The 17020-nt window shown below is 44.5% G+C and overlaps 1 protein-coding gene across 2 annotated transcripts; it reads right to left on the minus strand.

The window, feature by feature from the left end:
* Positions 1–2257: 2257 nt before the first annotated feature.
* On the minus strand, positions 2258–16247 carry Umod (uromodulin). Of its 2 annotated transcripts, XM_063281291.1 has the most exons (11): positions 16063–16247; positions 15489–15621; positions 13670–14449; positions 13474–13581; positions 11914–12122; positions 10928–11076; positions 8882–9127; positions 5809–5971; positions 4753–4834; positions 4015–4056; positions 2260–2579 (listed from the first exon to the last, which is right to left on the minus strand). In XM_063281291.1, the coding sequence occupies exons 2-11, from the start codon at positions 15580–15582 to the stop codon at positions 2518–2520; spliced, it is 1935 nt and encodes a 644-aa protein (XP_063137361.1). In that variant the 5' UTR covers positions 15583–15621; positions 16063–16247; the 3' UTR covers positions 2260–2517. The 2 variants fall into 2 exon arrangements, with proteins under 2 accessions (NP_058778.2, XP_063137361.1); NM_017082.2 differs by lacking the exon at positions 16063–16247 and having other exon boundaries at positions 2258–2579; positions 15489–15598.
* Between the last annotated feature and the right edge of the window lie 773 nt (positions 16248–17020).

Raw genomic sequence — 17020 nt, forward strand, 5'->3', positions numbered from 1 at the left:
CACCTCCTGTCCCTATTTCTACCATCCACCTTGCTCAGTGGTAGCACTGTTCCCAGTCTTCCAAGCTGGAGACTTGACTCCTTCTCTCCTCAAGCCTCAATTCCAGGAAGCTCTACACTGTGACTTCCAACATTTCAATGTCTTGAATGCCCTCTTTATTTTTACTTCACCAATCCAAGTTTAGGTCACCATCGTGTGAAAGGGTGATTTTGGTGCTGGTTATGGGTCTCTGTGCTTTCATGCAGGTCCCCTTGTTTCTGCAGTTTTTCCTGTGCCTGTGTTTTCCTTTGCTCTCAGCACTCTATGCCCTAGGGATCTGACCATTTTACACTTCCTACTTCTTTTCTTACTTCACTGTACCAGCTCGACTTCACACTAATGCCAGATTCTCTGGGCTCTTTCTCATCCCCAAATGCTTGAATAATCTTTCCCTTGCCCAGATTACCTCATGTTTACCACCTCTGCTAGGAAGCCTTTCCGAACCTACATTCTGCCTGACCCTCGGTTCTGTTCCCAGACCTCTCTAGGACAATTCAAATCACATTGCTTGCCTGATAACTAATCTGCCCATTGAGTCTTCAGGAGCTTTGTGAACAGGGATTTTGATCTTCACTGAGAAGGCATTTGTTTAATTAACAAATGGGTGGAAGCAAATGTCTATGTCAGGCCTCCTCTCGTGAGTCACGCTTTCGGTGTGCAGGTGTTGGTTAGCCTTCATGGAAAGACACAAGGTTCAGTATATTCACTGCTGCTGTTCCAGCCATCTGTCCCCAGCTGATGGCTCAGCCCCCTACTCTCTCAGTCTCTGCATGTCAGAGAGACTGTACCCTGTCATTCTATGTGGAAAAGATACTCTTGTTACTCTCTTATGCAGCCCTTGCCCTTTTTCTCCTCCCCAATGATTGTCACTGCTTGTTACATTTCATAGTTATTATTTCAAAGTATCTTCTTTACCAAATGGCTCTATTTCGGTAATTTCCTATTTCCTCATTACTGTAAAAGTATCTGGCATTTAATTTGTGCACAGAATATCTAAGGGATACATTAAAGTGGTGTAACTGGCAGATAGAAAGCAAGTAAGGAAAAGACAAGAAAGGGGCAAAGACGTCATTGTGATATTTCTCCTCCCCCTCCTCACCCAGTTTTTGCCTTTAGCTGCTGATCCTGTTTTCCATGGCCTAGACATTCCCTTCAAGGTCTGCAGCTCCCAAGTCACAACACAGAGCATTCTGTATAGCGTCATTCGGTCCAAGCTGACCACAGACTAATTGTGGGTTGGGCAGCATCAGACCAGCTTTTGGGCCACCTGCACAGCTCTTGTATAATAGCAAGAGGCCTGCACATTCTGTGTATGTCTGTGTGTGATAAGAGCTCTTAGCATAAGACACATTGTCCCAGCAGCCCTTGCTTCAGACCCACAAGTGTGACTTTCCCTGGTATCTGATGGAGGCCAGGAAACAGCTGGGTCAGAGAAAAGAGTTCCCATCAGCATTGGTGACCTTTTGTCTGGAGACCTCTAGGATCTCTGGGTGTCTGGCTCCTGTTCATGTATGAAGCCTCACAATGACTCTCTACCAATGGAAGGTGAATGGCTGTGCTCTCCCCCGCTGCTGATGGTTGAGAAAAGGCCTACAACTTTAAGATTCACAAGTAAAAATCCAGTAAACAGGAGTCCGAAGGAGACATAAGACACCTGCCATTGCTTCAACATCTCTTCCTTAGGACCTGAGATCTATACAGCAGGGACTGACTCTGTCTTATCAACAAATGTTTCTTAGCATTTGGTGTAGGCCTAGAACATGTGGAGTCCTCAAAACGCATTTCTGAAAAACCACAGAGCCCTATGAGAGGATCAGGTTTGTCTCCCACTGCAAGGAATCAGCCAGCTCCTGTTGTCTGTTAAAGTCTCTACTCCTTGAGTCTCTGGCAACCTTTGGAATTGCTCACTGTCTATGCTGACTGGTATATCCCCAGCAGATCTCAGAAACCAGCACAGTAGTGACTTGGCAAATGTTTTGAATGGAAGGATGGATGTAAACATGAATGAATAGACAAGTGAAGTTCATATACATTGTGTGTCTTATCTAGGGTCACATGGCAGAAAACTCATTGAGCCCAGTTTCTTGGAGCAACTGCGAAGTACATAAAGATAAGGAAAGGATCTGTTTTATTCCCACCGTGTAATGCTCAGCACCACAGACAGTGCTCACAGCAACTGTGTGCTCCATAATGATTTGAATTAACGACTCCAAAAGCTGATTGTTTTAAACTTATTATTTTGATACATTCCTTAAAGAGACAGGGGCTTCATGTACAGACACATTACAAGTTCCAGTTGAAGAATCAGCAGCATTGAAAGATATCAACTCGGTTTTGATGGTGAGGGTTAAAGGAAAAGGGTAAGTGCAAGCTGGAGGCAGTGTGAGCTCCCTCTCTCCTGGCTGCTTACCAGCCTGCATCCCCACTCCTGGCCAGCAGGAAGTGAACTGGGAGCCACACCAGGTTTTCTGTTTTCCATCAATGAACCATCAGGGTCAAAGTAGCTGAGAGAAACAGCAGCAGCCAGATGCTCAGGAACCCTAAAAGGTAAACAAATATAGGAACATGGCAGATGTTGGTATCCTTTTGTGCAGAACAACACAAGACAGTTTCCTACAGAATAGCCAAGAAGGAGGACTACTCTTTCTTACTAGGCAGTTAGAAGAAGGTGTATGCTTTGGGTGGGAAAGTAGATAAAGACTCCATTCCATTTGAAGTGGTTTGAAAATGGCAGTAGTGAATACTTGGTGTAGATGCTCTTCTAGTACCTAACACACTCAACCATCCCAGAGACCCTGAAGGTTAGGCACAGAGGACAAGCCTAAGTCATAGGAGCACCACAACTTTCCAGCTCCGAGCTCAGTGATACAGAACTTATGATAAACACCAGGTCAGTGTAACAGCTCTCTTAGATCCAGGTTCTACAAGCCAAGAAAGGCATTCGTTATGTGGATTCAATTTTCATCTAAAGTGTCAAATAAGGCAGCAGGCATAAGAGAAAGGCCACAAAAATATCACCAGTTTCTGGCTTTTGTGGTCTGAGGCCTGAAGAAGCAAAAAAAAAAAAAAAAGTTTCATGTTTGACTGGCTCAGTTGGCAAAAAGTAGCCCTCAGCAAATATTTGTAGCCTGTGGAACAACCCCTGGAGGTGTTAGAGATGACCCTCAGCTTCAGGAAGTGCCAACCAAGAAAAGGGTAGGGCAGATGTACATGTCCTTGGGAGAACTGCAGCTCTGTGTACATCTGTGTAAAAAGACACAAACACGTGTGATCTGTGTGTGCAGATACGAATGTATGTAATCAGGATGTGCATTTATGAACATATGGGATCTGTATTGCACATGTGAGTATTGTGATATGTGTGCAAACATGAGTGTGCCTGGTCTATATGCAGATATGAGTGTGTACAGTCTGTGCGAGGATATGAGTATGTATGGTTTGTGCACAGATGTGAGTGTGTATGGTTTGTGTGTGCAGACCTGAATGTTTGTGATTCATATACAGATGTGAATATGTATATTCTGTATGTTCATGAATGTGTGTGAAGATGTGAGTGTGTGTGTATGAGTATCAATGGTTTGTGTACAGATATGTGTGTAATCTGTGTGCAGATATTAGTATGTGTATGTCTATGCAAATAGGAGTGTGTGATCTGTGTGTAAGCAGATACAAATATGCACACAGTTAAAATGTGTGTGATATCATAGAGATCTGAGCATGTGTGCAAATATACCTGGATACTGGATACTACATTCTCTCAGGCTGTTGGGTCATGCCTCTGTTCCTGCACACTACTGTGAGACAGCATGAGTGTGTACATGAATAAAGACCAATGTCTAGATGTTTCCAAGAGAAATCACTTCTTGGTAGCTCAGGCTCTGAAGGCGATGCCCTCCCGTCCACTCAGACCCCCAGATAGAAACCAGAGAGGGCTGTCATGGGGCAGGTAACTATACAAAAAGAACCTAAACTTACCCAAGTTGCTGGAAGCAGCCTTGGACACTGAGGCCTGGACACCTTTGGGAGAAACAGAAAGATCCATGAGAAGTAAGGCATGTGACTTCCAAGGAAGCTGAGATAAGCTTCCCTGCATAGTCAAAGTCATCTTTCTGAAACCAAAATCTGACCATGCCTCTCCCCTAAACTGGATCGTTCCAGAGCCCCACTCCCATTGCCTTCAGAAGAATGGCTTTAAAACCTATCATGATCTACAAAGTTCCACAGCACTTGCCCCACCTACACTAGTTTATCCAACACCACCAGCCTAGCTTCCCTCAGTTCTCCTAACAGGTCAGTTTCTTTTCCATCTTTCTCCATCACCCAGACTGTGTTTGTTTCCTTTGTCAGGACAGTCCCAAAGTCTGTGTACATGTTCTTACTACGCCAAGGCAACTGCAGTTCTACACATCTAAACGATGCCATTTTCCCTACTAATCAATAAGATCCGAGGGAGCAGATCTGCTGGGCTTGTCACAAGATCTTAAACCACAGTAAGCACCAAAGAATGACTCCGCAATGAATGAATGAATGAATGAATAAATGAATGAATGAATCCTCTACAATTGGTAAAAGAGCAAGGCAGCGGATAGCCCACCTTATGCCCAGACAGTCCACAGATGCTCATTCTTCAGTTCCCAGTAGGTCCAAGAAGCCAGGCTCTGCCACCTTGCCTCTTCCCCATTCAGAAGCATGACAGAAAAGTAGATCTCTCACCTTGTCGTGTGATGGGACCCAAGTTCAGGACACGGGTCTGATCTATGAAGTTCCCACTTCGATATCTAGTACCAGAACAGGTCTGTGGGGGAAGAATGACACAGAAAAATCACTCATGTGTGGAGAGGAAGGTAAGTATGATCCTGGCATAAGATGTGGGTATTGTGGATTGCCCTGGTGCTATTTGAATTTTGATACTAATTCTGCTTCCTCAAGAGAGACTGCCTGGGATGTGGAGTGAATCATGTACTCAGGTGACTTCACGTGAACCCTCTCCCCAGTTTAACTTGTAAAATAAAGGCTAGAGTCAGTGATAAGGCAGTGGAAGAGAGGTGGAGCTAAAACATTTTGGGGCAATGAGGAGAGAGTGAGAGGAAGAATGAGAGGAGGAAGGAGAAAGAGGAAGACTGAAGAGGAGGAGGTGGAAGGAAAATGGAACAGAAGCATGTGGCCTGGAGAAATGGCAAGTTATGAGGGATTTCATAGCTGGGGAATAGAGTAGTGTAGTGGTAGATATGCCCAATCTAGGCATGCAGCTTATATTTATATTAATTGAGTCATGTTTTCCTTGCAGGGGCTTATTTGGGTTGGAGATTTACCACGACATGTGGGTGGCCAGGTCAGAAGAGCATCCTCCTGTCTCATATAGAAGATAGGAGCTCACACCCAGCCTGGCCACTTATTGTGGACAAGTCACTTAAGCATTTTTAATTTTTCCAATTGAGAAAGAGAGAAAGTATTGGTGAATTTTTGTGAAGCTTGAATATATTAAAACAACTGAGTTGCATATAACACTGGAAGCTTAGCTCCTCTTATTGACAGATATGCTTGCAGTTTGCAAATAAGGCCAATTTATTAGCCAAGCACTCTGAGACAGTCACTGCTTCCTAACAGTCAGGTAGACTAAGTGGCCTGATTGGCCCTGCCCACTCTATCTTGCAGCTCTGTGCCCTTATGTTAAGATAGGAAAACATCACAAATTCATGTCTTCTTTTATGCCTGTGGCCAAATGTCTTGATGATAGAGATGGGCTGTTATGGTGGGTATATGACTCACAGGTTTACACTGCTCACTCATAGTGTCACACAGGTACACCTCGCAGTGAAGGTAGACAAGGTCGGAGTTTCCTGCAAACCGGAACATCTGAATAGAGAACCGGGCCTGAGAGGACTCGCCATTCTCTGTCACCTGAATGGTTGTATCTTCTGTATGTGGACATCTGAATGGGGAAAATTAAGATATGATAGAGTTGGCTAAGCCAAGACTTTGAAGCTCTACTTCTTAGGTTTTAATACTACATCATTACCTGTTAGCCGTGTGACTTTGGGCAGCCAGTTAAATCTTTTTTCCTCAATTTCTCAATAAGCATACAGGAGTATTAATTATAGTCCATGTCAAAAAATAATTGTGAGGGTTAACTTAGTTATTTTTTGCAAAGTACTTAAAATGCCATCTTTGGGGCTAAAAATTGATAAAAAAAAAAAAAAAAACTTCAACTACAGAGTTGGAACAATCCAGAAGTCAGAAACTTCTCATTGATAGGGATGCATATTCAAGAATCAGTGTCTGTTCTATGCTGTTGAATGGGTGCCTGTTCCGCAGAAACCAGGGAGTCCTGCCAGCTCCTGATCCTACACAAGTGTGTGCCCCGAACTGCAATGCATTTAATGGCATCCAGAAGTTCACATTTGTACTGGCCATTCTGGGCATGTGAACTGGGTACGCCTGTTACATTTCATGGTTGTCCAAAGATAATTTAGAAGAAAGCTAGAATGGCAAATTAAAGAACCAATAAAGAATCATTCAAAGCAGCATTCACTCTGTATTAGATAACCACTGTAAATCAGATCCAATCCTAGCATCCCAAACTCTACTTGAAAAAAAGGTGGAGGGGAAAAAAGAGGAAGAGGAAGAAAATGAAGAAGAAAGAAGAAGGAAGAAGAAGGAAGAGGGAAGAAGAAAGAGGAGGAGAAGGAGAAGGAAGGAGGGGAGGAGGAAGAGAAGGAGCAGGAGGGAGTGAAGGAAGAAGAGATAGAAAGAGGAAAAGAAGGAGTAAAAAGAGGAAGACAAGGAAGAGGAGGAGGAAAAAGAAGGAGGAGAAGGAGAAGGAGAAGAAGGAGGAGAAGGAGAAGGAGAAGGAGAAGGAGAAGGAGAAGAAGAAGAAGAAGAAGAAGAAGAAGAAGAAGAAGAAGAAGAAGAAGAAGAAGAACAAGAACAAGAACAAGAAGAACAAGAAGAAGAACAAGAACAAGAACAAGAACAAGAACAAGAAGAACAAAAAGAACAAGAACAAGAAGAACAAGAACAGGAACAAGGACAAGAAGAAGAACAAGAAAGAAGAAGAACAAGAAAAACAAGAACAAGAAGAAGAAGAAAAAGAGGAGGAATAATAATAATAATAATAATAATAATAATAAGAAGAAGAACAAGAAGAAGAACAAGAAGAAGAACAAGAAGAAGAACAAGAAGAACAAGAACAAGAAGAAGAAGAACAACAAGAACAAGAAGAACAAGAAGAAGAACAAGAAGAAGAACAAGAAGAACAAGAACAAGAACAAGAGGAAACCGACGATGACATGAAATTAAGCAGTAACCCATTCCAAAATGGAAATCCATATTCAACACAGCTCATGACAGCCCCAAATACTCAACCCAAGCAGATATCCTAGTGTCCTCTCTGGTCACCTTCAGTGTCCTCAACTTGCCTCCTGTCTTGTGATGTAACACTTCTCCATGAGTCATAACGCTCAGGCCAGCTTCCTCATGCACCCACACAGAGACACAAATACACACCACATTTCTTCCTGCTTTTTTAGGACATACTTGAAGCAATTTTATACTCATGAAAAATAACGTTAGAGTTTCCCGCAGAGCATGTGTTATTTATCCCCATGTGGCATATGAGAAAACAAACATCCAAGTACATGAGTTGACTTGCACCTCAGAGCAAGGAAATGGAAAAGCCAAGGATGGAGCTCATATCCTTCTCATGCCCTGTCACAATCATGTCAACATTGTCACAATTCCAGGTTGCCTGTGTGTCCCAACATCTGTATTGTTGCTTATTTAATCTTTTTTCTTTCATAGGACACAATCCTGCATACATATTGATCGTGACTACACATGGCAATCCCTTTGTATAACTTGTCATATGAACAGAAGAGATCTTACAAATAGAACAAAGCTATCAGGTGTTAGTTGGGCACTATTCATAATGAGAAATTCTAGAACAGACTTCTACTTTATAACAAAGGTATATTCTAAGCAGAGGGTGAAAATTGGGTGAGCATGTATCTTCCAGGTAATCAGGCTGACTCTAAAGACCATCCTCAGGAGAGGGTAAGTCAAGGCCTCTCAGGAATACCCCCCTGCCTGCATCATAGGCAGAGAAGCCTCTTCCTCCCCGAATTCATTCATCCAAGAGGCCTTTTCTCTCCAGCACTCTGCATATCTCACTTTCATGTAACTGCATCTTGCCTTCAGAATTTAAGCTGCGTGAGTGTAATGGGTTTCAACTCTTCTCCTCACCAGGGCAACCACACCACTTGGAAATCAGCAAACTTTCAAAATATCTATTAATTAAGGTCTCCTATGGAAGGGACAGCACACCCGTGCCCTCATGGTTCCAGCAGCTCATTAGCTGACCACACCCATTCTGTACTCTTTCCAGCCAGATCCTCTCTTTCCATTAGGTTTCTTATATTTTCTGAGTCATGGATGCCCACCAGGCACTCCAGTGAACGTACGGAACTCTCTTCAAATATAATGTTTTCTTTCATAAAACAAGATGTTTCAAGAATACAAAGAAAAACAGTGAAATCTAGGCACACCTCTTAAAATGTTTTTTTTTAAAACCATTTGATATGTGCTTTACATACTTGCAAAGTCATTACATAATAAGATTTAGGGAATATCCTAATGAATTCGGAGCTAAAAACTAATGAATTGCATAGGTAGATCCCTGCATTCTCAAGGATGGAACCCTTTTGTGGCTTTTTGCCTGTATTTGGAGTGGGTCAGGATGCTAAATTTCAGCTACCGGATTATGAAGATGCACTTCCCCCATTAATTCTAAAGACATCTCTCCAGACCCCATCTATGAGACCCCACATAGGATCAAATGCTTTACCTGTCCTGGATAATGAAGTATTTTACAGGGTCCGTGGAGTTGCTACTGGGTGTGGCATAGCAGTTGGTCATTAGCAGTACAAACCGGGACAAGTCACCCCCATCCAGCATGGTGCCCACATACAGAAAAGCCTCAGTGGAGAGCATCACAGAAGGACCTTGGTAGGGCTGTGTGTAGGTAGGGTTCTGGAACAGTGCCATCTGCACAGTGAACTTGCCTGTCCCACCCAAGCTGATGTTCAAGGCACTGTAGAGGAAGAAGAGCTGGTAAGAGGACCAAGTTGAGAACACTCACAGATGGTTACACTTTTTGGTCAGCCATCTTGTAGTTATCTGGTGTTTTTATTCAGTGGCGGCACTGGATCCCTCACCGCAGATTGGCAAATTGCAGTGACACAGGGGTATGGGATGTTGGGAAGAAGGGTACTCAGACTGAGCAGATCTCAAGTACCACTGAGGGTTCTACATCTCTAGCAAGGTCCTGATGATTCTGATGTTACAGATCCATACACCATGTCTTGAGTATCATGACCACTGCAACCAGCGTTTGGCCCCTTGTTACCATTTTTCAAAATAGGACAAATTTCTGAGGGACCTGCCTGGACTTCTTGAGTCTCAGCCTTAAAAGGCAAAAAAAGGTGAGCTGTCAGGAGTCCTGCAGACTTGAGTTCTGAGGATCCATCATAATGTTACTTTTGATACCTACAGGAGACTGGGTCTTATAAATAGGTGGCTTTTACTCTAAACACTCAAGCTAATAGGAATTCCATTGGATGGTCTCTCAAAGGAGAAAGAGGTGTTTGTGTCACACAAAATAAGGTGTCTGAGACATGCCCAGCCACACAGAAGTCCACTTTACAATGGAAATCAGGCTGAGACTCCCATGAGCCCCAGAGAGATTTGGTCACATACCTATTGCTCTGGCATCTTAAAGGCAGGCCCAGGACATGAGTACATTATCCCAATTCACTCTATTCAATAACCCAAAGTAAGCAAGTCAGACACATATCAGCCCAGAACTCTTCCCTGAGTCTGCCCTTTCTAGTGTAGCAGTTCTCAACCTATGAATCACGACTCCTTTGGCAAACCTCTATCTCTAAAAACATTTATACTGTGATTTATGACACTAGCAAAATTATAGTTATGAAATAGCAACGAAAATAATTTTATGGTTGGGGGTCACCACAACATGAGGAATGGTACTAAAGGGGTACAGCATTAGGGAGGTTGAGAGCCACTCTTTTAGAGTTACTGTAATACTCTCATGAGATGTTTCCTATAAAGCATTTAACATGATGTTTAGCATAGAGCAAATGCTCAATAATTACTAGTGATTGCACCTGTTGTTGTCTTTCCCAACATGAGCATCAGTGGCTTGTGACTCACCATACTCAAGACTTTCAATTTCATTTAGCAAAGGAATTCTATTTTTCATCAAAATGGACAGAGTTTTTCTGGTTCACCTCTCCAGCTACTTTTGCACCCAATCAAGGCAGCTCTGAAGAGCATGATCTGTAAATTCTTCTTTAATCAGACATTTTCAATTCAGAGGATAAAAACTGAGACCTAATTATGAGATATGATTTCTCAAAATCCCTTCCAGAAGCAAGACTACCCAATCCTTCTGAAAAGATAGAGACTAGTATTTTATTCACTTTTTCAAAATATCATTGTCCTAACAAAGGCAATGAAAGTATTGTTAAATCCCCCTTGCACATGGGGGCAACAGTTAGATGGTGGATCTGGGCTCCCCACAGCTATCCAGTAAATATATGTCAAAGTCTGGGCTGGAATCTGGGTTCGGGGATTCCTCACTGTCTCCACTAAGCAATCCTGCCTCCCAGCCTCCAAAGCCAGTTCCTATTTGGCAAGGCAGCTGAAGATCTCATGACTGAAGATCTGAGGGTCTGAAGGAGTGAAGGGTGAGGGACTGAGGGGTTAAGGGGCTGAGGAGATGAAGAGGTAAGAGGGTAAGGGGCTAAGGGGATTAAGGTTAGGGATTCTAGGCTGAAGCCCCCAGGATCACTGGAGGTCCTTGCGCCCTCACCTAACCATAGGCTGTAGGGAGGTCTTCAGACTGACTTTCATGTCCAGAGGGTAAGAGCATTCAAAGTTGATTCTGATGTTGATATCCCTGATGATGATCTCACTTGCCAGGTAGAGGGTGTTGCTGTAGGTGGCGTGGGTTTCATTTCTCTGTGTTGGGGGAAGAGGAGTAGGAGAAGGGACATAAGACACTGAGCAGGATTTTACAGCCAATGAGATTGTCTGGACACCTGAAAGCTGCCCTCTCCATCTCTGTGTCACAACAGAAGTGACTTTAGGAGAAGACATCGTGTTCAAGACCATGAGCTACATCCTCCTTCTGCATTACCATGCCTAGAGTGACTGGACTGTTGAATCTCTGCTTCATTGATGAAGGGATGGGAATTCATGGTTCCCTAAGATCTGAGTATATCCCTGCAGAGCAAGGGATCTACAAAGCCTGGGCTAGTTTCAAAACTGCAAGTTTTCTCTTAAAAACTAAAAATCATATGCAGGCTATCCCTAATGTCTTTTTACACTGTCCCTAACAAATAACAATTTCTTCCTTTCCATCTGTTCTTTTACTTCTTCACACTTTCTTTCCAGGGATGCAAGAGACAGGAGAAAGCCAGGCACCAGCCACAGAAACATTATGGGCTGATCACTGCAGAGAGCTCTGGGGGGCCAGGTTCTCCTCAGGATCCCTGGACACAAACAGGCTTTCCTCTTGTCCCAGTGTTGACCCTAGTGGCTGGAAGCCATCTCTGCCAGCCTAGCCCTACCTTTCCTGTGTGTAAAATGGGAAGCCATCTTTGTAGATCAAGATTAGATCAGACACATGGGTTAATTTAATCCTCTCAACACCCTACAGAGAAGTAACAATCCCTCCATGATGAAATTATTCAGTCAGGTCAAACAACTCACCCGAAGCTTGTACAAGGGGTAGACTTAGGGCTTAACCTGGCACTAAGCATTCTAACCCTATTGTCTCTACTGGCAAAGACTTACCCTCAATACTGTCCCACAGGGACCATCCCTGGCAGGAGTCACTATGGACATCCAGTCTCGTTCACCCCTCTCACTGAAGCCTGAGCACTGTCTGTCATTCAGGTACATGAAGACCTTCATAAAGCCCAAACTCTGTAGCTGGCACTTGCTGAGGGATATCTTGATTTCATTGGCCTCACACTCCAGCCTGTGCTCCAGGAGGGAGACATCTGAAAATGGTCAGAAACAGCAGGATTAGGAGCCTGTGCCTCTGAGGCCAGGCATTTCCCCAGGGTCACAGCATGTTCACTGGGCTGACTACCAGATGGTGGCACTTAAGATGCCTTAGGCTAATCACAGTTCTCTCCCAGACAAAACTGAATTATGAACATCAATGGGTAGGTCCAACTGCCAGCCATCCAGCTCCATGTTCCTTTTGTATACAAAATTTAGGTTAGTTTGAGGGTCTTTCACTCATCCATTATTAACATCAAATCCAGATGACAGGAGAAAATAGAAAAAAGAAAAAATTAATTGCCATTTATTCTGGTATCCTTGCTACATGCAGGTGCCAGTCCCCTCATTGATGGTGACTCTGAGGCCATGTACTAGTTAGTTTCCCTCTTGGACAAAGAATAGGCTCAGGGTTTGGAGTAAACAATAATGAAAAGCTAGAATGTTTTTCTTATTAGTCAAGTATTTGGGGGTTGATGTATGACTCTGTGGGTAAAGGTGTTTGCTGTCAAGCCTTACTACCTAAGTTCAGGCTCTAGGAACTATACAGTAGAAAAACAGAACCAAGTTCCGCAAGTTGTTTTCTTATCTCCACCCATGTGCCATGGTACTTGAGGCCCTCCTCACATATACACAACACACACACACACACACACACACACACACACACACACACACACACACACCATTGTATATAACTTTTTAATTTTTTTAAAAAATTCATTTAGTCTTGTGAAAGTATTTTACTAAAGCACAACAGAAGCTTAATAACTTCCTGCCCATGTGTTCCTTTCCACAGCTAACCTTGTGAGGCGTTATTTGCAAATGTAATATGACTGCCCACACCCTGAACCAACCTCAAGGAAGCAAGCACCACCAACCTGGAGAGGACTGTGTTCATCATACAATTCACCATACAAAGAATACTTGGATTATCAGCAGGATCAGACCATCAAACAACACATGACCCAAGTCTGGAACAGACTCAGCCGTCTTCAATGACACCATGAGGAAACAAGATGAGAGGGGACCAGTGCCTTGTCCTGTAATGTACACTGACCATAGAACTGCTACAATCCAGTTCTGATGTGGCAGGTGGCTCAGCAGCTTCTGGTTACCTAGTGATCCCGCCATGGGGTCCTCAGAAAGAAGATACTGAATAGGAAGAGGTCCCCCCAGCCCCTACCCTCTGAGAACTTAGGAACCAAGTGAGGAGGAACCTCAAACTGCCCAGGCTTTCCAGCTCACTGATTGGATATGTATCGTCTAGGTCACAGGCCCACACCAGCATGAGCCTCACCGCTAAGTGCTGATCATTCTCTCAAAATATCTCCCTCTGAGTCTCACCTGTAATGTTGAAGTCCTGTTTACACTGGCAGCGCCATCTGCCGTTATCAGATACGCAGTCTTCATCTACCCCGCATTCTTCGCAAGTCCCCTCCACGGAGCTAGGATCTGCAATATTACCAATACAAATAATCAACAGCTTGTGCCTCAAGACCGACCCCTGCAGACTAAGGATGTAGGGCATTGCCAGACTCACCGGTGCAGTAAGCCAGATTGCACTCAGGGGGCTCTGTCAAGTTGTAAACATAGAAGCCACCAGGGCAGGCCTTCACCTGGATCTCTGTGGACCACAGGCAGCAGTGGTCGCTCCAGTGTGCGCAGGCTGTGCGGCTCACAATGCCCTCTCTGCTCGAAGGATGCGAGCCATTGAGCCACATGGGTGCAGCCGTGTTGCACCTCAGTACGGGCACACAGGTCTCAGCCATGCGAACGCCACCCTGGCCTGTGAACCGGTACCAGCCGTGCATATCTGAGTCACAGGAGTAGCCGGCACCATAGTCTGTGCTGCGCCAGTACTCAGTCAGGGTTTCATAGACATTGCAGGGGTCTTGGCACACCAGCTTTCCACTGGGACCCTGAGGCAAGCAGTCCAGCCCTGGCTCACAGGAGCCAGGGGAGCACTCACAGTACCAACCATCCCCTCTATAGCCCTTGGGACACACGCATGAGTAGCTGCCTTCCGTGTTGACACAGGTAGCCAGGGAATGACAGTTACTGAGCCCCTGCTCTGTGCACTCATTCACATCAATGCAGCCCAGCCCAGGCGTCAGACGAAAGCCATCCTGACAGGAGCACTCGTAGGAGCCCAGTGTGTTCATGCAGATGCTGTTGGAGCAGTTGTGAGTCCACGGGGTGGCACACTCATCTATGTCCTCACACACCAGCCCATCTCCAGTGAAGCCTGCCTGGCAGGAGCATGTGGTGACCACCCCATCCAACACACAGGTGGCATTGTCGTGGCATTCAGAACACCTTCCTGTGAACAGAAGAGCCCAGCCTCAGAACCTCAACAGCCGGCAAATCCCAGGACTTGTTACATTGTTGACACCTTCAAAACCCACCCATCGGAGCTCCCCCCCAGTAGACTTTTCTACTCATCTAGTTAGGCATGCAGGGCCTTCCCATTGTGCCTTCTTTTAAAATGACCATATTGTCACATCAAAGGGCTAACTTGCCACCAGGGCTAACAGCCTTTCCAATCTGTGCCTTCTATTCAGGTCCTTTTCTCTGCCTATTCAGACTTTATCAAGACCCTGCCCAGCGTCTCTTCTCTCTGAAGATCTCCAGCCCGTTTGCCAGGACACTGACACTCCACTTTTAACAGTTGAAGGAAAAAGCTTACCATCACTGTGTGTCTGGCAAAAGATGTGTACTTTTCATTTTGGAGGTTACCAAATCCTTCCCAATGCACCCCCGCCAGGTACCCATCTTTATTTTCTTTATTTACAGAACAGAACATTGAGATTCCGAAAGAGCAAGTCTCTTACACGTTGTCAAACAGGGTACACACACATGGCCTGACCACAGAACATGTGCTTTTAACCATGACCTCACAATTATATTTAATGTGACTCCAAAGTATTCCAGGGTAGAAGGCAAAGCTACCCCCATGGGATGACCTCACACTCATAGAAGAGGTGAGTCAAACCTCTTATGTAACAGGGCATGCTCGTGACTTTATAGTGAAATGCAGATATGATTTGGAGATGTACTAGCCCCTTGTCCTGCCATCAAAATCATCCACAGGCTGTTATTAATTCAGAGTCTCAGGCTCCTTGCTAGACCTACTAAAGCAGAATTTGCACCTTAACAAAACTTTGAAGTGAGTCCTGTGCTCATTACAATCCGAGGAATAGGCTTAGAATAAAGATCATATCAAGTGTGATAAAAGAGGGGCTAAGATTGCTCCTGCAAAGGGAACATTGCTCTACACACACACACACGCACACACACACACGCACGCACGCACACACACACACACACACACACACACACACACACACACACACACTTACTTGCTTCTGGTGAGTCATTGGCTCCAGCTACAGTGAACCAGGGAGTTACCACCATAACCAGCAGCAGCCAGGTCAAAGAGAGCAGCTGCCCCATCCTTTGTGCTCTGCCCTCTATTTCTGGTCCTGGAAACACCTGCCGAAGGCAAGGATAGGTTGGGTACTTTGGATTTCCCTTGTGTTTCTGATGCCTGGAATCTTGAGAACAGAGCTGGGTGAGGTGCGTGCATAATCTAATCCCCTTCCCTATAGACAGAAGAAATGCTTTTGTCATGTACCTTTTATATGGATCAGAAAACATCACTTATATAGACCAGGAGACACCGTTTATATGGATAAGGAAGACTATAATACATATTACTATTTTCAAAATGATTGCTTGTGGTTGCAACAGGTGAAATAACTCTAGATGGATGCAAACATTATGCTAAATTTTACAGCAGCAAACCAGGATAACATGATGGTCAGCGACAGGACCCCAGTGTCCAGATGCTAAACTTCCTCTCAACTGCCCTGAAAGAGGATGGGATTAGATAGAGAGGTGGATACGAGAGATCACAGCTCCAGACAGTCTTACCTGAACCCAGGACAGGACTGGTCCATTCACAAGTAAGTGCCTGTGATCAATATATATATATATATATATGTCTGCCCTTGGCTGGCCCTCTCCCTCCAATTATTCTCTGCTTCTGCCCCTTGAGATTGTTTCTGTGGGGGTAGAATTTTTCTTCCCATTTGGCATAGAGTTCTACTTTTCCAAACCATGAGGCTGTTGTTGTTAGTTTTTCCTCTGGTAGTTAGAGACAGAAAATGATTGACATTGGGGGTCACACCTGTGCCTGGAAATACAAGGTCTCTGTTTGCACCTTTTGGCAGCAAGACATTCCTCGGTTAGACATTAACTGGCAAAGCAGTGCCAAGGTTCTGGGCTTTTTCTTGGACCTAGGCAAGGACAAGGTGGACCCAATACCAAAGGGGCAGGAAAAAAGACAATATCTGAAGCCAGCCTGGGTTAGGATAACAGAAACATTTGCTTCGAAGCCTGGAACACACACCTGATCTGAAGAACAGCTTCACCAGATTAGTCCTCCCCACTAGAGTCCAGACAGGAAAGAGAGAGTCTCTGAGAAAGTTATCAGGTTGCAAGACCATCTGGACATCCCTCAACTGGACCTCTGTCAGACAAGACTAGAGTCCAGACAGTAGAGGATCCTTGGGTTGGGGAATTATCTTATAATTGAAGAGGCTGTTTGCCTGAGTCCACCATGACTTGTATCCTAGGGAATTTAACTCTTCTATTTCATGAGACCATTTCCTTTGCCATGAGATGAGATGCTTCACCCTGAACAGTGATGCTGGTTAATGGAGATGATGTAAGTGAAAATACTTGGTGACATTTGATTCAATCAAATTCTGCACTGGATGCTTTGCTGATATGGAGTCACAGATAGAAATAGCTAGAAGCTGAGCCACAAGCCACACCCAGCTCCACATAGAAGGAAATCCAAACCTTGATACAATAGATGTCACTGTGT

This window comes from Rattus norvegicus, chromosome 1 (genome assembly GCF_036323735.1).
Source record: "Rattus norvegicus strain BN/NHsdMcwi chromosome 1, GRCr8, whole genome shotgun sequence".
Classification (NCBI taxonomy): domain Eukaryota; kingdom Metazoa; phylum Chordata; class Mammalia; order Rodentia; family Muridae; genus Rattus; species Rattus norvegicus.